The following is a 24,912-nucleotide window of genomic DNA, read 5'->3' as shown; positions in this document are numbered from 1 at the left end:
CTCATCGCCAACACCTGGCAAAACCGCATCGTCGTGCGACAAGGCCGTTTCGCACGTCGGATTCGTGCTCGTGAAACCCACAACCCCACTTCCCTCGTCAAGAGCCTACAGGGAGGTCTTGGAAAGGTGATAAAACATTCGGCCGGTGCCGTATGGATTCGTGAATGGAGCGAATGAATGGAGGCATCACAACCCCGCATGTTTGTAGCATCGAGTGAAACACACGATCCGGACCCAGGAACGCGGGAGGCGGCAGCGTGTTTCACCTCTTATAGTACCCGGGATACGACAGGCCGTTGCAACGTCCACATCAACATTCCACCCGGAGCCAACAAATGTCTCACCGACACACCCGCATTGGCCCTACAGGTCCTCGTCGTCGTCTCCCTGCGAGCAAAGCGAGGCACGGAAGCACCCAAGGGCCAACACAAACCCGCAAGAGCAATACTAAACTCTTTCATGCCACGTGCTGCAAATACGTTCATCCAAGAATTCCCTCCACCGCCGCGTCCCTTCTTCTACCCACGCCATGAGAGGATCACGGCGCGGAGCATGATACCCAGACCCGAGTACAACTACATTGATAACGTTGATATCGATGACCCAACAAACGAGGCAAAACAAAAAGACAAAAAAACCCACGACCCAAACCCGTCCATGTCATACCCGTATTATTCCCCCGTCATTGCACTACATATATCACGCCATGTCTCCATGCTTCATTCCGCTGCCCAAAGCACCGCGGCGCCGGGCCGAGGCGCTCAGCCGCTGCACATGACGCAAGCCTCGGGGTTCTCGATGCTGCCTGTAACGCGCATCCGTTAGCATGCTGCTGCGCATGTCACTTTTCAACGAGCCGACGGGGAACTCACAAGCAAGCACAGCCTCGGAATAAATATCCATCTCCCTCTCCTTGCTCTCGTCCTCCTTATCCTCGACATCCGCCTTCTTCGCGCCCAGGGACAGCTCCTCGTCCTTGGGCGGCTTGTCGGCCGGCTCGGTGGGCAGCGCCTTGGGGCTATCGCCCTCATCGACATCCGCCTTGAACGCCGGCGGCTTCGACGGCGAGTGCGTGACGACGGGGCGCGAGGCCTTCATCGAGGTAGGGGTGGTCGGAGCAGCGTCGGCCGCGCCGTTGGGAGAGCTCTCCTTGGGTGTGCTGTTCACATAGGCCATGGGCCGGGGGACGGCCGTGGGCGAGGACATGTAGATGCCGGTCGGAGGAGCGCGCTTCTTGAGGGCCGACACCTTGACCGGGGTGCTGTCCTGGACGCGCAGGGCCTCCTGGTCGACGGTGAACTGGATGGGCTGGGCGGCGGCCTGTGTGCGGAGGTAGTACATGCCCGTCTTGAGGCCGAGCTTCCAGCCGGTGAAGTGCATGCTGGTGATCTTGCCCATGGTGGGCTCGCGCATGTGGATGTTGAGCGACTGCGACTGGTCGATGAAGGCGCCGCGGTCGGCCGCCATCTGGACGATGGTGCGCTGCGAAATCTCCCAGACCGTCTTGTACAGGGCCTTGATGTCGTCGGGGATGTTGGGGATGTTCTGGATGGAGCCGCCCTCGGCGATGATGCGGTTCTTCATGTTGTCGGACCAGAGGCCCATGTCGACGAGGTCCTTGAGCAGCCAGGGGTTGACGACCTGGAACTCGCCCGCCAGGACGCGGCGCTGGTAGATGTTGGAGGTGTAAGGCTCGAAGCACTCGTTGTTGCCCAGGATCTGCGAGGTCGAGGCCGTGGGCATGGGGGCGACGAGCAGGCTGTTGCGGACGCCGTGCTCCTTGATCTTGGCCTTGAGGGAGTCCCAGTCCCACAGGTCGCTGGGCTTCACGCCCCACATGTCGTACTGAAGGATGCCCTGGGACACGGGGGAGCCCTCGTAGGTCGAGTAGGGTCCCTCCTCCTTGGCCAGCTGGCACGAAGCCGTCAGGGCCGCGTGGTAGATGGTCTCAAAGATCTGCTTGTTGAGCTGGCGGGCCTCGGGCGACTCGAACGGCATGCGGAGGGCCAGGAAGGCGTCGGCCAGACCCTGAACGCCGAGGCCGATGGGGCGGTGGCGCAGGTTGCTGTTCTGGGCCTCCTTGACCGGGTAGTGGTTGATGTCGATGATGCGGTTCAGGTTGCGCACCACCACCTGGGTGACCTCGTGCAGCTTCTGGAAGTCGTAGACGCCGCGGTTGTAGTCGACGTAGGCCGGGAGGGCCAGGGAGGCCAGGTTGCAGACGGCCACCTCGTCGGGCGCCGAGTACTCGATGATCTCGGTGCACAGGTTGGAGCTGCGGATGGTGCCCAGGTTCTTCTGGTTGCTCTTGCGGTTGCAGTGGTCCTTGTAGAGCATGAAGGGGTTGCCCGTCTCGGTCTGGGCCTCGAGGATGGCGTACCAGAGCTTCTGGGCCTTGACGGTGCGGCGGCCGCGGCCCTCGCGCTCGTACTTTTCGTAGAGGGCCTCAAACTCGTCGCCGTAGCAGTCGGCAAGGCCGGGGCACTCGTTGGGGCACATGAGGGTCCACTCGGCGTTCTTCTCGACGCGCTTCATGAAGAGATCGGGGATCCACAGGGCGAGGAACAGGTCGCGGGCGCGAACCTCCTCCTTGCCGTGGTTCTTGCGCAGGTCGAGGAACTCAAAGACGTCGGCGTGCCAGGGCTCGAGGTAGATGGCAAACGCGCCGGGCCGCTTGTTGCCGCCCTGGTCGACGTAGCGGGCCGTGTTGTTGAAGACGCGCAGCATGGGAATGATGCCGTTGGAGGTGCCGTTGGTACCGGCAATGTAGGAGCCGGTGGCGCGGATGCGGTGGATGTTGAGGCCGATGCCGCCGGCCATCTTGGAGATCATGGCGCACGTCTTGAGGGTATCGTAGATGCCCTCGATGCTGTCCTCCTTCATGTCGACGAGGAAGCACGACGAGAGCTGCGCCTGCGGGGTGCCGGCGTTGAAGAGGGTGGGGGAGGCATGCGTGAAGAACTTCATGGACATGAGGTTGTACGTCTCAATGACGCGCTCCACGTCGTCGCCCCAGATGCCGACGGCCACGCGCATGATCATGTGCTGAGGCCGCTCGACGATCTTGCCGTCGAGCTTGAGCAGGTAGGAGCGCTCCAGGGTCTTGAAGCCAAAGTACTGGTAGTTGAAGTCGCGGTCGTAGACAATGGCCGAGTCGAACTCGTCCTTGTGGCGCATGACGCACTCGTACGTCTCCTTGGCGATCATGGGCGACGGCTTGCCGTTCTTGGGGTTGACATAGTGGTAGAGGTCGCTGACGACCGACGACCACTGCTTTTTTGTCTGCTTGTGGAGGTTGGAGACGGCAATGCGGGCGGCGAGGATGGCATAGTCGGGGTGGGTGACAGTCATGTAGGCGGCGGTCTCGGCGGCCTGGGCAAGGCTTCGTTAGATTGGGATGTGCGGCGGAGCTGGAGGGGGATACGAGGGATATCGTACCAGATCATCCAGCTGGGCCGTTGTGACGCCGCCGTAGACGCCCGAAATCACCTTCTGGGTGATGGCAACGGGGTCGACATGGTCCATGTCAAGACCGTAGCACAGCCGCGAGACGCGGGCCGTGATCTTGTCGAACTGGACGCGCTCCTGGCGTCCATCTGGCCGGGGTTAGAGCGTGGACGGGCTGCCAGCACGGGGGCGAGGGGCTACATACCGCGCTTCCGAACGTACATGGTGGCTGAAAGGCGTTGGCGAAACGAAATACAAAAGGATGAATGCTGGGTGAGAAGCAAGACCCGGAAGACTCGGTGGCGGGGGGAAGAGATGCCGAGGGGCCCAAGCTCAAATCATCCGCTGCAAGGCGGGATGGCGATGGCTCGCGAAAAGATTACACGTAAGAAGAAAAGAAAGGGCGCACAAGACGATTCGGTCTGGCCCTTGATCGAGAAGAAAGGTGAGAATTGGATTGTGGGATGGAGGAGGGGGGGGGAGAGTTGGGGAGGAGGAGGACAGAGGAAAGAGAAGGGGCTCAACTCAACGACACCGTCTTTTTAAGCGTGTGCAGTGGATCGGGCGCGCTGGGACGCGTTTTGTTAGGTTCTGGCGCGTCACAGCTGCCCCGCCCATTAAAGCATCAACCACCAAACAGCCCGTGTCGCTGCCCCACCTCACCCCTCTGGCACCTGTCGACTGCTGTCCGTCAGGCATCAACCCGCCCGTCGACTGGGATGACTCGGGCACGCTCGGAAAGGACGAGAGGATGAGCCTTTCCAGGAGGAATCTACACAGGGCGGACGTTTCTCATTTTCAAGGGGTTTTTGTCCTTTTCTTCTTCTTCTTCCTCTGCCACCTCCGCGGACACCCTTCTCGGGGCCTGACAATGGGGCCAGGGGTTTTTGTTTTTTTCTTTGCCCGCCCACGTCACGAACCCAACCTCCCTGGATGTCATGTTTGAGCCCGGCAGAAGGTGGATTAGGTAATGCAACGGAAACCGGCGGGGCTAAGGACTTGGCAGCATTCTGGAACGTGGAAACAGAAAACCGAGTTTCGGTTTGTGCTGGCACCCAAGGACAGGACAGGACAAGGACGAGAGAGCAGCAGAGGCTTGGCATTTGAGGACGGACAACCTGGAAGCGAGTCAGAAGCGGAAAGGGGCATAAACAGACCAAGAGCCCCGGTGAAGACATGAGAATTGGGTCTTCTCTGGGATCGCGGAGCCTGCTGTTCAGTCGTTTGGTTTGCAACAAGGCCAAGTTTCGTCCGGTCAACGTTATCATTGCCAGCATGGCCGAAGCCCACATATCCTCCTCGAGCGCCGGAGCCCCGGCCGCGGACTACAAGCCCCGATACGCTGATGTTGGTCACGCTCACCGAGCCCGCTGCATCTGGAAACACGGCGATTGATTTACCTGGCTCTCATGACAGATCGGCATCAACCTGGCAGACCCCATCTTCCGCGGCCGCTACCATGGCAAGCCCCGCCACCCCGACGACCTCCAGGACGTCGTGTCCCGCGCCGTCGAGGTCGGGTGCACCAAGCTGATCGTGACGGGCTCGTCCTTCAAGAGCTCTCGTGATGCCCTCAAGCTGGCCCAGGAATTCCGTTGGTCCCTCTCCCCGGCCTCCTTTCCCCTCGGCTCTCGCCCCGCTGACCCTCCCCAGCCGGCACCGTGTACACCACCGCGGGCATCCACCCCTGCAGCTCCTCCATTTTCAGCCCGTCCCACCACAAGCATCACGACGAGAGCCAAAGCGAAGACGAGGGCGAGGCCGAGCACACCCCGGCCTGCGACCCCGACCCCACCAAGCCCATCCCCGACGGCGAAGGCGTCGACCACGCCCGCAGCGAGCGCATCGTGGCCGACCTCGCGGCCCTCATCGCCCAGGCCCGCTCCTCGTCCGCCCCGCCCGGCGGCGGCCTCGTCGCCTTTGGCGAGTTTGGCCTCGACTACGACCGCCTTCACTACTGCTCGCGCGAGGTCCAGCTTCACTCCTTCTCCGTGCAGCTCGCGCTCGCCGCCTCCCTCGACCCGCCGCTCCCCCTCTTCCTCCACTCGCGCGCCGCGCACGACGACTTTGTCCGCCTCCTGCGGGAAGGCCTCGGCCCCCGGCTCGAGAAGCTGCGCGGCAAGGGCGGCGTGGTGCACAGCTTCACGGGCACGGTGGAGGAGATGCGGGAGCTGATGGACCCGGCGGGGCTGGGCCTGTACATCGGCGTGAACGGGTGCAGCTTGAAGACCAAGGAGAACTGCGACGTGGTGAGGGAGATCCCGCTGGACCGGCTGATGCTGGAGACGGACGGGCCGTGGTGCGAGGTGAGGCCGAGCCACGAAGGGTGGAAGTATCTTGTGGAGTGGGAAAAGCAAGAAAAGGAGAGGAAGGGAAAGCTTGCCGCCGCCGCTGCCGCCGCCACCGCCGCCGCTACTGATGGTGCTGCTGCTGCCGTCGCTGACGGTGCTGCCGCCGCCGATGGTGCTGCCACAGCTGGCAATGAGGATGCCAACCAGGAGGGGCAAGAGAAGAAGCAGCAAAAGCAGAAGCAGCAGAAGCAGCAGCAGCAGCAGCAGCAGCCGTCCAAGAAAAAGAACCAAAAGAAGGAGCCCGAGGTGCCGGAGCGGTACAAGACGGTCAAGAAGGAAAAGTGGGAGCAGGGAGCCATGGTGAAGGGACGCAACGAGCCGTGCACCATCGAGCGCGTGGCCAAGATTGTGGCCGCCATCAAGGGGGTGTCGGTCGAGGAGGTGTGCGAGGCGGCGTGGAAGAACACGGTCAAGGTGTTTGGGCTCGACGAGATCCAGGAGTGACAAGAGCCGGCATCCTAGACAAAGACCAGCTTTTTAAGTTCCCAGCACATACAATCAATGCAAAAACGGTTTCCGTATGGACCGAACCACCTCGATTCTTTTCTTCGTGGTTAAGGTACCTCTTCAGGATATCCCCGACCCCTTATGCCCGCGTATCCTCCCCCTCCTGACAGCTCCCACCGTCACGCCCTCCTCGCCCGTCATCCACCCGGGCATTTTTTCCCCGTCCACGATGCCGCACTCGACGAGCTGCCTTATGCCCGCAAACACATGCGGTCCGTGGAACGTCAGCCGCACGCGCGGTCTCCACGCGTCCACGTCTTCATCATCGTCGTTGTCGTCGTCGTCTTCCTGCTCCTCCAGCTCCCGGCTCCCCGCCGGCCCGTCCCTCCTCCTGGCAGGGGCAAACTCGTCCTCGATCACCACATCCACCCTCTCCACGCCCTTCCCATCCCCCGCCTTCGCCGTCCTCCCAAACCTCGCCCTGGCCACGAGCCTCGCTCGTTTGGTCGCTCTTTGGTCCATCTCATCCGCCGCAGACAACCCCGCCGCCGCCGCCGCCGCCGCCGCCGCAGCAGCAGCATGCCTCTTCCCTCGTCCTCGTCCTCGTCCTCCTCCTCCTCCTCCTCCTCCTCCTCCTCCTCCTGGCCCCTCGCCACCCTCGTCGTCGTCGTCATCCGTATCGCCCGACAAAGGCGGGCTGGGCAGCACCAGGTCCAGCGGCGTCTGCCCCACACCTCCCTCTCCCCGCTTGCTTTGGTTGCAGCTGCCTCCCTCCTCGTTGCCGGCGTACACGCTCCACCCGCCGGCGGCGGCGTTGGTCCTCCCCGCGCCGCGGCGGTGGACCAGCTCGGCGAGGTTGCGCGTGACCAGGCTGGTGGGCCGGAGGGCGAACCGCTCGCGGTTCTGCGGGCGGGAGAGGGCCTTGGGGAGGCCGTTGATCAGGAGGGCGAGGAGGGAGGAGGATTCGCCGGCCTTTGCGCCGGCGAGGGGCGGTGGCGGGGGGTTGGATGAGGTTGCTGTTGTTGTTGCTGCTGCTGCGGCGGGGATGGATGGGTTGGTTGTTATGCTGGCCTGGGGCTTGGAGATGAAAACGTGGGGCGAGCCGTTGGGGAAGGCGATGTAGATGGTTCGCGCCGAGTCGAAGGAGGTGGTAACTTGGCCGGCGCGGCGGCCACGAGAAGAAGAAGAAGAAGAAGCGGCTTGGAAGCCGCGGCTGGTGTTGTAGGGCGAGTCGACGAGGAAGATGCGCAGCAGCAGAAGCGGGAGGGTCTTGTGCGCGTCAAAGTTGTAGTGGGCTTTGAGGTCGGGCAGAACCTGGGCCTGCAGGGCGCGGAGGAAGGTGGAAGGGTGGAAGCGCGGGACGGCGAGGGACTCGTCGTCGACCTCGGGCGGGCCGTCGTCCTCGGCGGCGTTTGGGCCGGCTGGCGGCTTGAGCGGGACGATGCGATAGGCCGACCATTTCTGGGACGTTGGGTGGTCGTAGAGGTATTGCAGATCGGCCATGGCGAGCTGGTACAGGGTCAACCCGTGGCGCCAGTCGCCCTCGAGGATGCGGTCGAGGACTTCGCGTTTGGACCCCTTGCGCGCCTGCATCGAGACGTAGATGTCTCGCAGCGCCGCGACGGAGCGGGCGGGCGGGTAAAAGTCGCCATCGTCATCTTCGTCGTCGTCGCCATCCTCATGGTCATCGTATCCCCTGGGCTCGCGGAGGTACGGTTGCGCCAGGGCAAGGTTCCCGTCGTCGAGCCAGTCGAGGGCGACCGAGATGAGCGAGGGGCGAGAGAGGCGGCTGAGGAGGCGAGTTGCGGTCGGGTTGGACGGGTCGACGCGCAGGGTCGACGGGAGACGCGCTGTGGTGGGGACGGAAAGGGGTGCCATGGCAGCGGCAGCAGCAGCAGCAGCAGCAGACTATTCGGCCATGAAGGGGACCCTGGTCATGGCCCAAATTGATCAATGTGGATGAGCAATTTGAAAAATCGGAGTCGGGTCTACGATGCAGAGCAGCTTAGGTCGAAATCCAGAACACTTCGGGCCTGCGAAGCGTGTTCCTGTTTGGGAAGTTTGTTGTTGTTGACGATGATGCTGATGCGAGACGGCGTGGATCCCAGGAATGGCCAAGGCCGCCTTACTGCGTAGAAGGATCAATGTGGGGCGCTTGGCGTACACGGCGTGGCGGGACCACGAGTGATAAGGATAAGGATGGATGGATCCCTCTCGTTCGCGTGTTTCGTGAGGCTCGGCATGGCGATCCACCGCGAGCACAAATTGGACGGAAGACGAACGAATCAAGATCAAATACTTTGTACGTAACCATCCCTAGAAACATGGAGAGAATATGTTAGCGTAGGCTACGGGATGTCCCGGTTAACCTCAAGAACACACGGACTGGGCTCGGCAAGCGCAAAGCGTCTTGGCCGCTTGTTGGAGCCGCTAGTTACGCAGTATACATACACAGTAATTAGTGTGCAAGCCGTCGACGAGCTACGGGCGCCGAGACGCGACGGTCAGCGTGCCATGAATGAAGATGTTCCTGCAATTGCCAAACTCCTGGTTGCAAAAGGACGGGTACGATCGAATGGGGGAATTTGAAGCAACCCATGATGCAGCATCCCATGTCCGTCATGGTGCGAGATAAGAAGGAAACAAACCAGTGGGTGATCGCCATCACGACCGGGCCTCATTGCTTCGGCTACAACACCCGCCCTGACCATGTCCGGTGTTGCTTTTTTTTTTTTTTTTTTTGCCCTCCCCTTTTCCTCCCTCAAGCCACCCCCGGGCTTGCATCGGTGGAAGCGCCACGTGGGATGCTAACTTCTTTGCCACGTGCTCCAAACTGTGTCCTAGTAGTTTTGTAGTGTAGTTACTTGTATGCATCGGGTCCATCTCTGTACTATACTTATCCATCCCGTTCGCTTGCTGACAATCTCGGGGGAGGGCTGCACGTGTAGCCTACCAGTATGTAGCGCAGGCACCTTGCAAGTTGGACTGGTTCCGTCAACACCACCTGGGAATTTGACCAATTGCTGTGCCTACAGACATGCGCTGCACTACGTAGTAGATTGGCATCGCTGCCAACATCAGGCATATCCCGGACTCGGACCAGAAGCTGATGGCTGCCGGTTGAGCCAACTCCGTAGCGCATGCAGAACGCCCGATTCGGAATCCTCAGCCTTCGTACCTAGTGCGTAGTGCGAGCCGAGTTGGGCCTGGACGATTCTGTGTGGACCTTCTCTTTTCTTGGATGGGCGGCCATCATCTCTCAGGAGAGGAGCTGAGGGTAGTTGCCGCCTTGTCCACTAGAGCGTCGGGAGTCGATGATCCTCAAACGGATCACCATTCTACATAGGCTCCCCGCATCCTCGACCCTGGTCCATGGATCCATCTGGATTCAGGTCGACGACGCTAGCATGACTCGTCCGAGCGCGCCTGTCCAGGATCGGGAATATGGAGTCGCTAATGACATGATGATGACTCCTGTCATTAGACAGTACATACGGACGAACCCTACTGTCCGTTTGTCCATGTACTGTGTGACTTGGTACTGCAGCGTAGTGTATGTAGTTAGGCTCCTGAAGTATTATTGGTGCTAAGCCAGCGACGAGGCCATGCCCTCGGGTCGGCAGCGGGTGCGATGCCAAACAAAAAGAGCCTTGGCGAAACCCCCCCCCCCCCCCCCCCTTTCTCTCCTCCCCCCGGCGAAAGCGAGTCGATCTCGACCTACCCACATACTGCGCATGTCCTGCAAGGCACCTCGGTAAAAAACTCCACCCGGCGCAGCTAATCTGCAAATAGGAAAAAAGCGATCCCACGTGGGAATTTGCCGAAGAGGGCATACTGCGTCTGCGTGAACTACACAGTATGGATACGTAGTGTACATAATACATCCTGTAACTATGTACACGAGGTAGGGGAAGGAGGTACGTATGTAGGTGAGCGATCTTCCGCATCCCGTAGTTCCCTATTTCCATTCCATGGAGGAACGCTCCTTCCTCTGCTGCTTTGATGATCAGCAAGGAACAGGCACCATCCATGGAGGACGTCTGCCACGCTGCGTTTTTTTTACGGGTTTTTCGCCACTTTCTCCATTTTTTTTCTCCTCCATCAGCGACAATCGCCGTTTACACGGCGCGCTAGGAACCTCTCCCCGCGACTTGGCCCAGACGGTCTGTGGGAGCACGGCGAATAACGTTACTGGACATTTTGACAATCTCTTCCTCCAGCAGCTAGCGTGCCCGAGCGTGCATATGGCATCAAGTCCCGGACACCAAAACTGAGCCCAGGCCGAAGGAACGTCCAAGCCCCCAACGAACTCGGGTGCAAACTCTGTCTTTCTCGCTACCTGCTACAATTGTAGTAGTAGTACGTTTTGACAGGGAAACACGACCAACGCGTTGGAACCCCTCTGGCGTCACATTTCCATGCTGTCAAACCTCAGCCACGAGGCCGTGCGCTCGCGTGCGCTGCAGGGCTGTCGCCTCGCTTGCAACGCTCTGCCCATGCTCTCTCCACCGTGACACGCTCCCGGGGCTTTCCTCGGACCACCCAGCGACGGCTAAGCCTTTGGCGCCTTTCCCCTTCCAGACACCCTTATCCTTCGCTCTCGCATCATGGCTTGACGGCTTCACCCAGGGTCACCTTGCACTACCAACGTCAACACCACTGGGAGCTTGACTAGCGCAGGTCCCCCAACCCCTGAAGGTCCACACCGGTCATGTTCCCCAGAGAGCCATGGATCGGGTCCCCCCCCCCCCCCCCCCTTCTTTGCGTACCCGGTGGTTCGGGAAGCCGTCGTCTTTTAAGCTACACGCGGCGGCACATGCATGCGCTTGACATGCCGTCTCCTCTCTGCTTCTCTCCAACGTCTGGGCCTGTGGTTCTCTGATCGGCATCCACACAATGTCTCCAGTCGCCGCCTCAGCCATGCCCGCCGACCAAGCCATCGCCCTCGCGGCCACCGACGGCATGCCCGGCGCCGACGCCGGCGGCCTTCCCTTCGACCCGAAGCTGGCTTCCGAGGACAACGGAAAGGTCACGCTGATCGTCGCCTGGATCATGGTGGCCCTGGCTGGCATCTTCACCGGCCTTCGCCTCTATGCCAAACTTTCCCGGGGACGCCCGCTCTGGTGGGACGACCACGCCTTGGTCGCATCCTTTGTACGTCGTCGCCCTCGATCCCGCTCGCTCCGCGCCGTGCTGACCGGCTTGGGATAGGTCATCATGATTGCCAACGCCGGCATCCTGTGCCACATGGTCACCCTCGGCTACGGAAAGCACGTCTTCTTTGTGCCCTTGGAGAACGTGCCCGACCTGGCCCTGTTCGGAAACATCACCTTGACCTTTGTCATCACGGCCCTGGCCTGGAGCAAGACCAGCTTCGCCTTTACCTTGCTTCGCTTCACCCGCGACTGGGTCAAGAAGCTCGTCTGGTTCATCATCATCTCGATGAACCTGCTCTTCTTCTGGGCCAGCCTGATCCACTGGGTCTTTTGCAAGCCCCTGAACAAGGCCTGGAATCCCTTCCTGCCGGGGACCTGCTGGGACTACGGCTTGGTGGTCAACTTTGACATCCTCGCCGGCGGTATGCTTGTTCCCCTCCTCCTTGGCCGGACATGGCGTTCACGATCCACCGTTCCCGCTGACCACGGCATCCAGCGTATTCGGCCTTCATGGACGTCTCCCTCTCCCTCATCGCTTGGTACATGGTCAGGTCCCTGAGCATGAACTTCCGCGAAAAGATTGGCGTCATCGTCTCCATGAGCCTGGGCGGCTTGTAAGTTTCCGAGCGCCCCTGACCTCTCTGTTGGATGGCCGAGCTCTGTCCCGGTTTCTAACGCTTTCGTCTCCTCCCGCCAGCGCCGCCATCTTTGCCATCATCAAGTGCACCTACCTCCCCACCATGCTGGACAACGACGTTGCCTGTAAGTTTCCCTGCAACCTTTTTGTCTTTCTTGCCTCGCCGAACCGCCGCCTCACACGCGCCCGACAGACACGGGCACGTACCTCGCCATGTGGGGTGTCGCCGAAATCACCGCCACCATCGTCGCCGCCTCGGTGCCCGTTCTTCGCGCCCTGATCGCGGATAAGACCTCGACCAACCGTTCCCGCGGCCCCACGTACGCAAACGGCACCGCCGGCCCCTACTCCACCCTCGGCAAGACGAACCACACCGTGTCGGTGCACCACACCGTGTCGGTCCATCACGCGGACGCCGGAGACAGCGACGTGGCTTTGCAGACGGTCACGGTCGCCGGCAAGGCGAGCACGAGGGGGAGCTCGCCCGAGCCGTAAGCAGGGGGGGGGGGGGGGGGAACGGCGCGGTATCGGTTGCGGTTATTGTTTTTTTTTTTTTTTTTTCCTGGAGCATATTATAGCATGGATTATACGTGATGGATGAGGATAGTACAGGGACAAGTCCGGACGTCTGCGATTCCACGAGGCGATGTCGATGGGTGTCACGTTTGATAAAGCGCATGGTTTACGGCCGGATATCAGGTATTACCTACACCTCTCTACCTAGGTACACGCATCATACATACACATGCACACGCATGCACACGCCCACGTCGGGGTCGGGTTCACGCAGAGACGGCCGGCCCAGCTATGTGCATAGGTACATACTCCTCCCCGCCCCAGCGAGACTGGGGCTCACCCAATACTATAATCAACTGTTGTACTATTATGGAGGGCGCGCTCGGCGTGTCGCCGGCTGCGCGAACCCGTCCTCTGGCACAGTACGACGGCATAGAGGTCTGAAACAGCCTCCCCATCTAAAGGCGGTGCCCCATAGGTACTGTGTACAGAGCCAGATTTTTTCTTTTCCTCTTTATTTATTTATTTATTAATTTTTATTTTTGCAAGCCCATCTACCTAGTTTCTCTCTCTTTTGTACAAGACACGGCAGAGCACAGCAGAGCAGAGCACGGCACTACTACATACCGCTACATACCGCTACCGTACAAGGGCCAGGTCGGTACCCCAAGTCCCCCTAAGCACCTATTACCTAACCAACTTGATCTACTGGTAGGCCGGTAGGTGAGCCTCGACGAGCCAAGCTTCTCCTCCCCCATCCCCCGTGTATTTTCCTCCTTTGTTTCCAAGCCGAACAAGCAGCACGGGGTAGGCAGGTGGGCAGGTAGGCGGTCCCCCGCACAACCCGTCCCGTCAGCATCAGCCAGCCGCAGGCCAGCCACGCGCCAAGGTAACCTAGGTAGCAGGCCGTCAGGCCCAGCCATGCCCTTCGCCAACGTTCAGTAGCTAGTCCCACGCCCCCGAGCCCAGGCTTGCCCCCACGGACAACCCCGACAGGCCCGAGAAGCTCGCCAGGCCCACGGGCGCCGCGCCGCTCGCGGTGGCCGAGGATGGCGACTGGCCGCTTCGGCTGCGGGTCTCGCGCGCTTGCTTGGCCAGCTCGGCGTCGAGGTCCCAGGTCTGACCGAGGAAGTCGTCGAGGTTGGAGAGCACGGCGCTGACCTCGTCGATGACGGGCTCTTGGTTTTCCTCTTCTTCTTCTTCCTCGTCGTTGTCTTTGTGGGGTTGAGTCTCGGATTCCTCCTCCGTTTCCTCCTCTTCCTCCTCTTCGCCCTTCCCCTCCGCATGATCTACCTGTCGTTCATGGCCATGGCCTGGTGATGGTGACGATGACGCATCCCCGCCAACCGCCTCGGTACAAGTAGAAGAGGAAACAACAGCAGCAGCGGTATCCGCCTGGGATGTGGTCTTTGTTGCTGTTGCTGTGGTGGCAGCCGGGGGTGGAGCTACGCGCAGAGGCGTCGTGCCGATGCGACGACCCGCAGCCACGGCGGCGGCGAAGTGCTTTCCGAACTTTTGGTTGGCCGCCGGCAGGTCGGAGGTGGCGAGAATGCTGGGCGGCGGGGAACGGGAGCGGTGGAGGGTGGTCGAGGGATGGGGTGCGGAGAGGATGGGGTCGTGTGCGGGCGAGGGGTCGGATTCGTCGTCTTGGCCGGGGAGGGGAGCCCACGAGACGCGCTTCTTGGGTTTGGGTTGGGCCGCCCGGTCCGGCTGGCTTTGCTTCGTCTTTTTCAGCCGCTTGGCGTTCGGTTTCGCCGTGGACGTGGCAGCCCAGGGGTTGGAGGTGGTCGCCTCCTGGAGGAGCTGGGTGCCGGGGAGGAGGTAGTCGTTGGCGAAGAGGCCCGAGATGCGGCGACGCTTGGCGGGCTGTTGCGGGGAGGGAGTCATAAGCTCTTTGAAGGACTTCACCGACAGGGTGAAGTCGGGGCTGGGCAGGCTGGATCGCTTCGGCTGGGTTGGGGTGGAAGGGCGGGGAGGGTGATGCGGTGCGCCGCACATGTCGTCCCTCGGGTGGTGGGGGGCGGGCGACTGGGCGGTGGGATCGGCACCTGCCACGACATGGCTGTTCGCGGGAGACGACAGCGGGCTGAACAACCGAACGTTGGGCGCCTGCCGCTGGGAACCGCCTCGAGCCCGCGGGCTCTGAAGGGCAGCCGCTGGCTCGGGCAGAGGTGGGCCGCCCGGAAGCGAAAGCCTTGCCGCGGTAGCGGGAGCGGGAGGGAGGTGTTCTGGAACCGCTGGGCCGCCGGGCACAAGACCAGCCTCTCCAGCCTGTGGGCTCTGGATGGAGGGGGGGCGGCGCAATTCCTCCTCCGCCGTGCTGTGCTTCATCTGCAGAGGGACGGCGTTGGCAAGCGCCTCGACAAGGTCCTCTGGCGCCCAAGGGCGTTGGATCTCGGGTGCGACGGCGGCTGTTGCTGGGTCGATCGCGGCGACTGTCGCTGCTCGGCAAGCAGGGTCGGCCAAAGCGCTGCTCTGCAGCGTCTCCGTGCCAAGGGTATTCTCCTCCTCTTCTTCTTCTTCCTCCTCCTCTTCCTCCTCCTCCTTCTTCTTATCTTCTTCCTTCTCCTCCTCCTCCACGGTCGGGCCATGAGCAGCACCCTCCAGGATGTCGTTCGCTGACGACTGGAAGCTCGAAGTGTGCGAGGAATCGAGGCCGAAGGATGACGACTGGAGCTCTGTGTTGCTGTCTGACGTGGGCCAAAGCAGCTTTCTCGGCAACGCTTCGGCCTCAGGGATGACATCCTGAGACTGATTGTAGCACGAAAAATGACCGAAGCTGGGCTGGGTAGGAGCCTCGGGGGGTGAAGGCGGGCGGGAGGGCACCCATGTTGGCCCGTTGATGGGGGACTCGGATCCCGCACGGCCGTGCGTCTCGTCGGCAGGTTGGAGGAGCAGTTCGGGACCTGGGCGGCGGCGCTCGGCAGCGCTGGAGGCGGCAGGGTCCTGGACGGGATGGGATGCGGACGGAGCCGCGGAGGCTTCCTCTGCGCCGCGGGGCTGGGAAGCCTCGACGTCCTCCGCCGCAGGCGCCGGGGGTGTCCGGGTGTTGGTGCCAGACGCCTCGCCTTTGCCCCGGGATGATGACGACGACGACGATGACGACGACAATGATGATGATGATGCGCCTTGCTTCCGAGGCTCCTGGCGCCGGGAGCGGAGGCTCCTGTCGGTCGTCGCGCCGGCCTGGGCATCGGCACCGGGCGTCGCCACGGCTTCGGGGGCCCTGAACGTCTCCGAGGCCGTCGACGGAACGGCGGCTGTGTCGACAGCGGTCGTGGGAACGGGCGGCGCCGGCTTCTTCTTCTTGTTCACCGCCCTGGCGGCACACGGCGACAGCGGAGCCGCATCCGCCTCGTGGTCCTCGTCCGCCGCGGCCAGCTGCGGGGTCGACGCGCGAGCCTTGGATCGCGGGAGCTGGTCGGCCGTGGACGGAGCCGCATGGACCGAGCCTCGAGATGGCGAGGCGGGTTTCGCCCTGGGCACGCCGGGGGAGGGGCATGCAGGCTGGCTGCTTTCGGCGATGACGTGGTCTCTCCAGCTCGAGATGTTTCGGAAGGTCTCGCTGTCGAGGTACAGGGGCACATGGTGGTCGGGGCCAGGCAAGGGGTCGTGGCGGCCGCTCGAGCCGAAGGCGTGGCTGAACTGGGGCCCGTCGAGGTCCCGGGCCGAGTCGACCCTGCGTCTCTTGCGCGAGGGGGGTTCGGGCCGTGGGGTCGACTTGGGGCGCAGCCAGGGGTTCGCCCAGCCGGAGGCCTTGTCGAAGGGGCCGCGAAGAGACGCCGACAGGAGGAAGGGGGTCTTGCCCTCGAGGAAGCGTCGGGCGTGGAGCTCGTACTGGAAGCGGCGCTCGGCCGGGCTGTCGTAGGCTTCGTCGTCGGATCCGTGGTACACAACGTCGTCGGCATCGTGGTGGGCCTCGCAGTAGATGGGCTCGTTGTTGAATCGTTCGGGGTGAAGAAAGTCGCGGGCGGGATCGCCGTAGGGGATGCGCTTCATGGTGGGCTGCTTGAAAAAGTCCATTCCATTCTTTGCGAGAACAACAACAACAAAAAAAAAAGACAAAGTCAATTGGTCTGATTAATGGGTCGGACCCAATGGCAATGGTGTGACGGATGGTGGGCGGTGTTGGGTGGTGCTGGACTGTGTTGGTGATGGCGGTGAGGCGAGGCTTGGGCGGTGGATGATTGAGGAATGACGATGAAGAAGTTTTGGCCGATTGGATGGTCGCAATGCTGTTCCAGGTGGTTCCCTAGGTACTATACACAGTCGATGGATCCCTCATGGGGTGTGGCTAGGAATCCCCGGGGTGCCGTGCCCGGTGCGGTGCTGGGAGGTTCGGCGGTGGCGGTGGTCCCAGGTGGTTGCTGGACTGTGTTGTGTTGTAGGTTTGGAGTTTGGCAGCCCAACGAGCCAGCGCCAGGCACTTCCTCCGGGTCCTCCATGCTTTCAGGGTTGTGGCTGGAGAAAGTGGAGCGCGACGCGTCCACGACGCCAAAATCGCGTCGGGAACCCCTGAAATTAGGGTCGCGCGGTCACATGCAGCGCTGCACCTCGTAGCGCGTGCTGCGCACTGTGTCACTCCTATGCTGCGCACTGTGTATTCTACTGTGCAGCACCTGCTAGCGGCTTAGGCAGCTGTGGGGCCTCGACCGGACTTTCCTTGGGAGCTCCCGAGGTTGCCAGGGCGATGAAAAGCGGGGCCCGGGCTGGCCAATGAGAGCCCCTGGCCCAGTGTTTACTGGGTAAACATGGCTGGTCCCCTCCCTCGCGACGGGAAAGCGAACAAGCTCGAAGAGTTACCACGTACACCATGTACCGTGTAATTACTTGACAAGCTGAAGATTGGACCAATCTCGACCAGGCCCACGGTGCTGGGAATCGTCATCTTCACAAAACCACCACTCGCTAGCCCAAATTAGCCCATCCCTTTTGGGTGCCGTCCTTGTCGGACCAGGAAGACCATCGCCTGTTTTCTTTTTCTCCTGTTGCTTTTTCCAGTCCAGGTTGATCCCCTGACAATCTTGGGTTGGGGAGACACGGCTCAAGCAAGGGCTCCCGACGGGTGAGGGCGAGCACCTGTCCTTCACACTTTTTTTTTTTTTCTTTTTTATTTGGCATTTCCAGCAGGCCAGGCCAGGTTCCGTGGGTTTATTTTTTTTTTTTTTTTTTTTTTTAGGGGGGGGGGTTTTCTGTTGACGACCTACTGCGTACTACTACACAGTAGTATACTATACATGCTGCAGTACTGCAGTACTGCAGTAGGCGCCTCGACAAGAAAAAACAAAAAAAGAAAGCCTGGGATCAACCCCGCCAACCAAAACAACACCAACGACATCGCACCACCAACATCCCACCATCCGCCCTCCACCCCCTCCTCCCCCCCTGCCATCATCCGCCCCCCCATGGGTGGTTGACGTCGGCTCTTTTCACCCGATTTTTATCCACACATAGACGGCAACGACGACGACGACGACGACGACAACGACGACAAGGACGACAACAACAACCACCACCGCCATGGGTCACGCCTGGCTGGATTCCCTCTCCGAAGATTGGGTGTCGCAGCCCGCGTCCCCCGCCGACGCGTCGCCCGCGCCCCAAGCCACCCCCTCTCCCGCGCCCAAGATGGCCTCCAAGCCCAAGACTCCCAGCAGGATCCCCCGGCTAAGCCCTCACGTCCGGAAGCTCCAGAATGCCGCCGCCAGCAACCCCGCCTCCAACACCACCTCCGGCGCCAACAGCCCCGGCAGCCACGTCCTCGGAGAGAGGAGCATTAACGAACGCTCGGCCGCCCTCGCGCGGCGCACCGCCTCGAAGCTGTCCAACGACATCACCACCAGCGTCAAGCACGCCCACGGCTACGAGCGCGACTGCCAGGCCTGCCGCACCGCCTCCACCTCGTCCGCCGGCTCGGTCGTCCGCCACACCGTCCACCGCAGGTCGCTGGGCTCGTCCCAGGCCAAGGGCAAGGGAGGCGCCGAAACCCCCGAGTGGAAGCGCCGGCTCGTCTACGGCGACCTGTCGTACGGCGAGCAAAGAGACCTCTTCACCTCGGCCGGCACCGGCCTCGAGAGCATCTTCAAGCCCCCGCACTCGACCCACGACCACTCGCGCCTGCAGCCCGCCCTCCCCTCCAGCCCGCCTCCCGAGCCAGACGAGCAAGACCAACAAGACCCTGCGCGAGAGGCAGCCCAGCCCCGACAGCCGCCGCGGAAGAAGGCGCCGATATCGTACCGCTGCACCGACGAGCCGGCCGACGCGAGCCAGGGGACAGAGGACGGCGAGCACGGCGAGCACGACGAGCACGACGAGCACGACGAGCACGACGAGCACGGCGGCGGCAGCAGGCCCTCGCACCTCGCCGCCGCGGCGCGCCAGCCCGCAGAAGCCGATTCGCGCAAGGTCAGCGGCCGTAGCGACGTCCGCAACGAAGACTTCAGCCCCATCCTCCTCGAGAGACGCCGGGCGAGCCACGGCGGCGCCGCCTTCGCCCCGGCCGACCTGCCGGCCGACGAGCTCCGCCGCCGCCTCGAGACGCTGCGCGAGGACCAGATGCTGCTCTCGGCCGACCCCGGGGACGGCTCCGTCCGCATCCACGCGACGGCCTCGCGGGCCGGAGACTCGATCACGACCCAGGACGTGGCGAGGCTCGCGGGCTTTGTCAACTTCCAGCGCGGCAGCCGGGAGGGAGGAGAAGGGTCCTTTCGCAACCCCATGCTGAGCTCCGCCCTCAACGACAGCTCGCAGCTCAACCCGGAGGAGTCGCTGCAGGCCAGCACGCCCAAGCAGTTCCCCAGCGTCCGCGTCGAGCGCTGGGACGCGTCCGAGCAGGCGCCCGCCGACGCCTCCGACCCGGACGCGAACCTCGAGAAGCGGCCGGTTCCTCCCCCGCACCTCGCCCCGAGCGGCAGCCCGCTCAAGCTCTTCCAGCCCTACGACACCTTTACCAACCAAACGTTGCTGAGGCGTCTGAGCCAGGTGCGCGACGAACGCGAACGCGGCGACAGCGGCTTCTCCATCGCCGCGGACCCGGATAGCCCGATGCAGCACGCCGTCAACGACCGCTACGATCCTCACAGGCTGCCGCCCCCGCTGCCGCCGTCCCACGCGAACCGCTTCGGCGCCGGCGAGCTGGACGGGTACGAGTTCAACGACTCGGCCATCACGCACGATGCCACCGCCCTCGAGGGCAACAAGGAGAACCGCGACCCCGACGACCCGGCGCTTCCGCCGCGCGCCGCCCCCATCTTCCACATCGCCCAGAACTCGTCGCCCGCGGACCGGCCGGACCTCGTCGTCCACCGCCGCCCCAAGCCCGCGGGCTCCCATCCGCCGCGCCGTCACGGACGGTCCTCGCTGCCCGGCCACGCGGAGCTCCTCTCGCCCCCGGGCGGCCGCCGAGACGCCTCCGGCCCCGAGTTCAAGCGGCCGCGCACCTCGCCGTCCAAGGCCCCGACGCCCAAGCGGCGGCGCACCCTGCACAGGCCCGACAGCTCCGATGGCTCGGACAGCGACGAGCCCGAATCCCCCTCGCCGAGCCGCCGGAGCCGCCTTCGCAGCGGCCGCGACGGCGACGGCGACGCCGGCCCGGCCGGATACCAAGAGGACGCGCCTCCGCGGTCGTGGACGCCGTCTCCGGATCCGCGGCCCTCGCAGCTCGACCGCCTCCCCTTTCCCTTTCCCGAGATCGAGCGGTCGCCTCTCCGCTCCAGCCGGCACTCGCGGCCGCCGACGGCGCGCCCCCCCACGGCGCGGCCCCAGACGGCCAACTCGGCCGCCGAGTCGAGCCGGAAGCCGTCCATCAAGACCGAGGACTTCATCCACGAGGCCAACAAGATCATGGCCATGATCCGCAGCAAGGCCGGCCTGCCGACGGGCCTGGCCAGCGTCGACGAGTCCAACGAGGACAAGGGCCCGCGGTCGCCGGGCTCGGAGCGCTCGTACGAGTCGACCCAGGAGCCCTTCTCGCGCCCGCCCAGCCGCGAGGGCCGCGCTCCGGTCGCGAGGATGATGCCCAACAAGCAGGAGGATCCCGCCCTGGTCGAGCGGCTGAAAAAGTACGAGGAGCCCAGCGACATGGGGGATCTGCTGACGTCCATGTATTACTCGCGCCCGGGCACCCAGGCCGGCATGCCTCTTGCTCCTGCTCCTGCTCCTGCTCCTGCCTCTGCTCCTGCTCCGGGGCTGCGTTCAGAGAGCCCCGGCGGGTGGACCCGCGAGACGAGCCCGGAGCACGAGCACGAGCACGAGCACGAGCACGAGCATCGTCGTCCTCAAGACCGCGGCGTCGCCAGCGACCCTCCCAACATTCGCCTCTCTCGCAACCCGGAGCGGCAACAAGGCTCCCCCGCCGGCAGCCCTCCTCGCTCCCTTCCCTCCCACAACCGCACCGCGAGCACCGGCACGCGAAGCACCAGCCGGCACTCCCTGCCGACCGGCTCCTCGCGTCACTCGTCCCGCGGCTCCGAGGCCCGAAAGACCATCATGCCCGAGAGCGTGTCCCACCTGATCCCCGACCAGGTCGGCGACATGGTCCTGGACCGGCAGCGCAACGTGTGGGTCAAGCGGAAAGGGTCGGCGCAGTCAAGAGACCACAACCGGTGCTTCTCGCAGTCCGAGATGAGCGAGGACGATCCCTTCGCCGACATCCCCGACCTGTCGGTCGACGTGACCCGCGAGATGCAGAACCTCATGCTGGGCGGCTCCAAGAAGAAGGACGGCGCCGCCGGCAGCGCTCGAGTGCCGCCGAGGCTGATGATGTCCCACGTGCCGGAGCCCAGCCCGTCGAGACCGCCTAGGTCGTCGGCGTCGTTCTCCAGGGAGGGGGCGAGGCGATCGTGCCTGATGAGGAGCCGGAGCCGCCGGCCCGAGGAGGAGGAAGAGGAAGAGGAGGATGAGGTGGTGGTGGTGGTGGAGGAGGAAGGGGAACGCGAGGCCCGCGGAAAGGAGCCCCGGCGGCTCACCATCAGCTTTTCGTCGCCGGTCGCGTCCATCCTCCACGATGCCGCTGCCGTCCCGTCGTCCGACAGCCTGGACGATCAGAGCCAGGATTTGCCCGCCCCGCACGCGGCAACGGCGGCGACAACGGCAACGGCTCACCGTCCGCCGGCCCGGCCGCGCAGCGACTCCCGCCCGACGCGCTACCTCTCGGTCCGCGGCAAGCCCATGATGCCGTCGACGCGGCCCGTGTCCCGCATCACGGAGCGCGACGAGGACCCCGCCCCCGACCAGCAGCAGCCTCCTGTGCTCCTCCCCCCCGCGGCCGAGGACGCGTCGCACGAAGACGCCGCCCACGGCATGGAGCTCAGCCTCGTCAACGATTACAGCGTCGCGCCTCGGGCCGCGTCCTCGGACGGCGGCATGCGCCACGCCAGCGTCAGCCTCCTCGTCGCCACCCCGATCCGCCGCGCCTCGGGCGCCTGCCCGGCCGTCGGCGCCGACGCGGCCGCCATCCTCGCCGAGGTGGTCGGCAACCTCTCGCTCAGCCCGCTGTCCGAGTTCACCATCCACCCTCGCCGGCGCGAGGAAACCCCGGCGCTCGAGGCGAGCTACGTCGTCGACAACCACCGCCTGGCGACGGGCGACGGGTCCAAGCGGGTCATGTCCATGGCCGTGCAGGAGCTGGTGGACAAGCTGGCCGAGGCGGAGCCGTTCGAGCCCTACTGGGAGGACATGCGCGAGCTGCGGCTCCGGGGCAAGGGGCTGAGCGCCCTGCACAAGCTGGACGCGTACTGCGGGCGGCTCGAGAGCCTGGACGCCAGCAAGAACCGCATCGCGGGGCTGGACGGGGTGCCCGGGACCGTCATGAACCTCAAGATGGCGCACAACCGCCTCGACAGCCTCACCGCCTGGAGCCACCTGATCCACCTGCAGTACGTCGACGTCTCCAACAACCGCCTGACGAGCCTGTCGGCGCTCCGCGGGCTCGTGCACCTCCGCACCCTCCGCGCCGACAACAACCAGATCGCGGACCTGGACGGCATCAAGCACCACCGAGGCCTGCAGGCCCTGCGCGCGCGCGGCAACCGGATCGAGGAGCTGGACCTGGACGGCGCCGCGCTGCTGAGCCTGACGGACCTCGACCTGCGCGCCAACCGCATCTCGCGCGTCGCCCACCTCGCCCGGCTCCCCGCCCTCGCCTCGCTCAACCTCGAGGCGAACCTCCTAACGCGCTTTTCCTCGGGCGACGGCGACGGCAAGGCCCGCGACATGCCCTCGCTCCGCCACCTCCGGCTGGACGACAACCAGCTCGAGACCCTCAACGTCGCGGGCCTGCCCCACCTGCGCCTCCTGCACGCCGACCGGAACCGCCTGACGCACGTCGCCGGCCTGTCGCGCGCCAAGAAGATCGACAGCCTCTCGCTGCGGGAGCAGCGCGGCGCGGGCCGCCTGGACCTCGAGAGGCTGCTGAGCAGGGCCTACGAGGTCCGGAAGCTGTACCTCTCGGGCAACTACCTCGGCGGCGGCGGCGGCGGCGGCGGTGACGACGACGACGACGACGACGACGACGACGGCCCCGGGAACAAGGACGGCGGCGGGTTCGCGCCCCAGGTGGACCTGCTGAACCTCCAGCTGCTGGAGCTGGCCAACTGCGGGCTGTCGAGCCTGCCCGAGGACCTGGGCCTGTCGGTGCCGAACCTGCGGGTGCTCAACCTCAACATGAACGCCCTGGCGGATCTGAGGCCGCTCAACGGCGTGGCAAGGCTCAAGAAGCTGTTCGCGGCGGGGAACCGGCTGCGCGAGGGGCCCAAGGTGCTCGAGGTCTTGCAGGGCATGAGGAGCCTCGCGGTGGTGGATCTCCGGGATAACCCCCTCACCCAGGGCTTTTACGCCTCGGTGCAGGTCGGGGCGGCGAGGAGGTGGTCGGCGCCGCGGGGCGGAGGCAGGGGCAAGGGGCACCGCAGGATGGAGAGCCTGGTGAGCGTTGCTAGCAGCGAGGGCCACGACGACGACGACGACGACGACGCCGCCGTTGCTGCTGGAGCGGGTGCGGAGCGGGAGGAGAAGGAGCAGCAGCAGCAGCAAGTACTTGAGCACCGGAAGACCGGCTCCTGGGGTGGAAACCGGCATGCAGCGGAGGACCACGACGACGACGGCGACGACGGCGACGACAACGCCAGCCAAGACCACGAGGCCGGAGCGGCGGAGGAGCAGTTTGCGCTCCCGGACCAGGACCCGGAGCACGACGCGCGGTACTGCGCCCGCCTCGACATGGACACGCGCGTGCGCAGGCGGCTGTACGAGACCATGGTGGCGAAGCGGTGCAAGAGGGTCCGGAAGCTGGACGGGCTGCCGCTGGACGTGGAGAGCCTTGTTCCCGCGGCTCCTTTTGCTTCTTCTTCTTTTTCGTCTACGGCCTTGATCGCGGCGGCGGAGGGCGGGGGCGGTGGCGAGGGCGAGGATGCCGTGTGGCGGGCCATGAGGGAGAAGGGGCTCGTCAGGCTGTCGCATTTTGTTTCTGCCGAGCCTCGGGAGAAGAAGAAGGAGGAGGAGGAGGATGTGGAGGAGGAGGAGAGGAGGAGAAGGAGAAGGAAGAGCAGCGGGAGGTGGCCTGCTGAGGATAGCTTTGCGTGATTTTTTTCTTCTTCTTTTTGCTTCTATTACACTTTTTTTTAATGAAGGGAGAGAGACAGAGAGAAAAGAGAGAGGGAGGGTTTCTGCTCTAGGGAGTTTGGGTGGGAACAGCAACGACGGACAACGGACACAGTGGGAAACGGGGAACACAGGGCGAGGCACGCTACCGTTGATGGGTGATCATTGGGCAGGGCAGGGTGGAATAGGTGTTATTACGGAATAGTCTTTTTTCTGTTCTTGACGAGTCTTGTTTGTTCCAGTAGAGTTTTTTTTTTTTTTTTTAACTCTGGCGGTCGAGGAAAGCAGGCAGGCTCATGAGGTATTCTTGTACGTGTACTCTGTAGGAAAGTTTTGTGTCCTCTCGAAATGATTCCTCTCTTTTTCAGTTGGGACGTTGCATCACACGCACACGCACCGGATGAACCTTTGTCTCGACCCTGGAAAAGTCCGGGTTGTTTCTTTGCAAGGCTGGATCCGGGGATGATGGCCTTGTGTCGTCGAGGCTGCGATGGTTGGAGGTACGTTCCGTTCCGCCTTGCTCGGCCTCGGCCTTGCTGTGTACTACTAGCCTGTCTGGCTTGTCATGAAGCGGTGTTGGGTTGTCGAGGTGGGAGGTGGCTGTGCTTTCGAGGGGAGAGAACCGGGGGGAGGGGGGGGGGGGGGGGGTGCCCAAGGGGGTGGGCGTTACGTACTAGTTTACTGTGTATACTAACTATACTTTGCATCGCAGGCCAAGAACATGGGATATGGCCAGGGGGGAGGGGGCAGGGGGGGGGGTTCA

General features: G+C 63.5%; 6 protein-coding genes across 6 annotated transcripts; 3 read left to right on the top strand and 3 right to left on the bottom strand.

The window, feature by feature from the left end:
• Nucleotides 1–761: 761 nt before the first annotated feature.
• On the bottom strand, nucleotides 762–3,671 carry VTJ83DRAFT_6287 (uncharacterized protein; the record flags this gene model as incomplete). Its single annotated transcript, XM_071012981.1, has 4 exons — nucleotides 762–805; nucleotides 873–3,372; nucleotides 3,439–3,596; nucleotides 3,653–3,671. The coding sequence occupies 4 exons, from the start codon at nucleotides 3,669–3,671 to the stop codon at nucleotides 762–764; spliced, it is 2,721 nt and encodes a 906-aa protein (XP_070863914.1).
• Nucleotides 3,672–4,623: 952 nt separating this feature from the next.
• Nucleotides 4,624–6,242, top strand: VTJ83DRAFT_6286 (uncharacterized protein; the record flags this gene model as incomplete). Its single annotated transcript, XM_071012980.1, has 3 exons — nucleotides 4,624–4,794; nucleotides 4,864–5,041; nucleotides 5,101–6,242. The coding sequence occupies 3 exons, from the start codon at nucleotides 4,624–4,626 to the stop codon at nucleotides 6,240–6,242; spliced, it is 1,491 nt and encodes a 496-aa protein (XP_070863913.1).
• A 123-nt stretch (nucleotides 6,243–6,365) lies between these two features.
• On the bottom strand, nucleotides 6,366–8,123 carry VTJ83DRAFT_6285 (uncharacterized protein; the record flags this gene model as incomplete). The annotated part of the gene is made up of 1 exon (XM_071012979.1): nucleotides 6,366–8,123. The coding sequence occupies one exon, from the start codon at nucleotides 8,121–8,123 to the stop codon at nucleotides 6,366–6,368; it is 1,758 nt and encodes a 585-aa protein (XP_070863912.1).
• A 3,018-nt stretch (nucleotides 8,124–11,141) lies between these two features.
• VTJ83DRAFT_6284 (uncharacterized protein) lies at nucleotides 11,142–12,533 on the top strand (the record flags this gene model as incomplete). Its single annotated transcript, XM_071012978.1, has 5 exons — nucleotides 11,142–11,399; nucleotides 11,457–11,823; nucleotides 11,898–12,015; nucleotides 12,099–12,163; nucleotides 12,232–12,533. The coding sequence occupies 5 exons, from the start codon at nucleotides 11,142–11,144 to the stop codon at nucleotides 12,531–12,533; spliced, it is 1,110 nt and encodes a 369-aa protein (XP_070863911.1).
• Nucleotides 12,534–13,499: 966 nt separating this feature from the next.
• VTJ83DRAFT_6283 (uncharacterized protein) lies at nucleotides 13,500–16,553 on the bottom strand (the record flags this gene model as incomplete). The annotated part of the gene is made up of 1 exon (XM_071012977.1): nucleotides 13,500–16,553. The coding sequence occupies one exon, from the start codon at nucleotides 16,551–16,553 to the stop codon at nucleotides 13,500–13,502; it is 3,054 nt and encodes a 1,017-aa protein (XP_070863910.1).
• Nucleotides 16,554–18,074: 1,521 nt separating this feature from the next.
• On the top strand, nucleotides 18,075–24,131 carry VTJ83DRAFT_6282 (uncharacterized protein; the record flags this gene model as incomplete). The annotated part of the gene is made up of 1 exon (XM_071012976.1): nucleotides 18,075–24,131. One exon carries the CDS (start codon nucleotides 18,075–18,077, stop codon nucleotides 24,129–24,131), a length of 6,057 nt encoding a protein of 2,018 aa, XP_070863909.1.
• Nucleotides 24,132–24,912: the final 781 nt, after the last annotated feature.

Source organism: Remersonia thermophila, chromosome 6 (assembly GCF_042764415.1).
Source record: "Remersonia thermophila strain ATCC 22073 chromosome 6, whole genome shotgun sequence".
Lineage (NCBI taxonomy): Eukaryota > Fungi > Ascomycota > Sordariomycetes > Sordariales > Chaetomiaceae > Remersonia > Remersonia thermophila.
The sequence above is the reverse complement of the archived record's forward strand: the minus strand, read 5'-3'. Positions and strand labels throughout refer to the sequence as shown.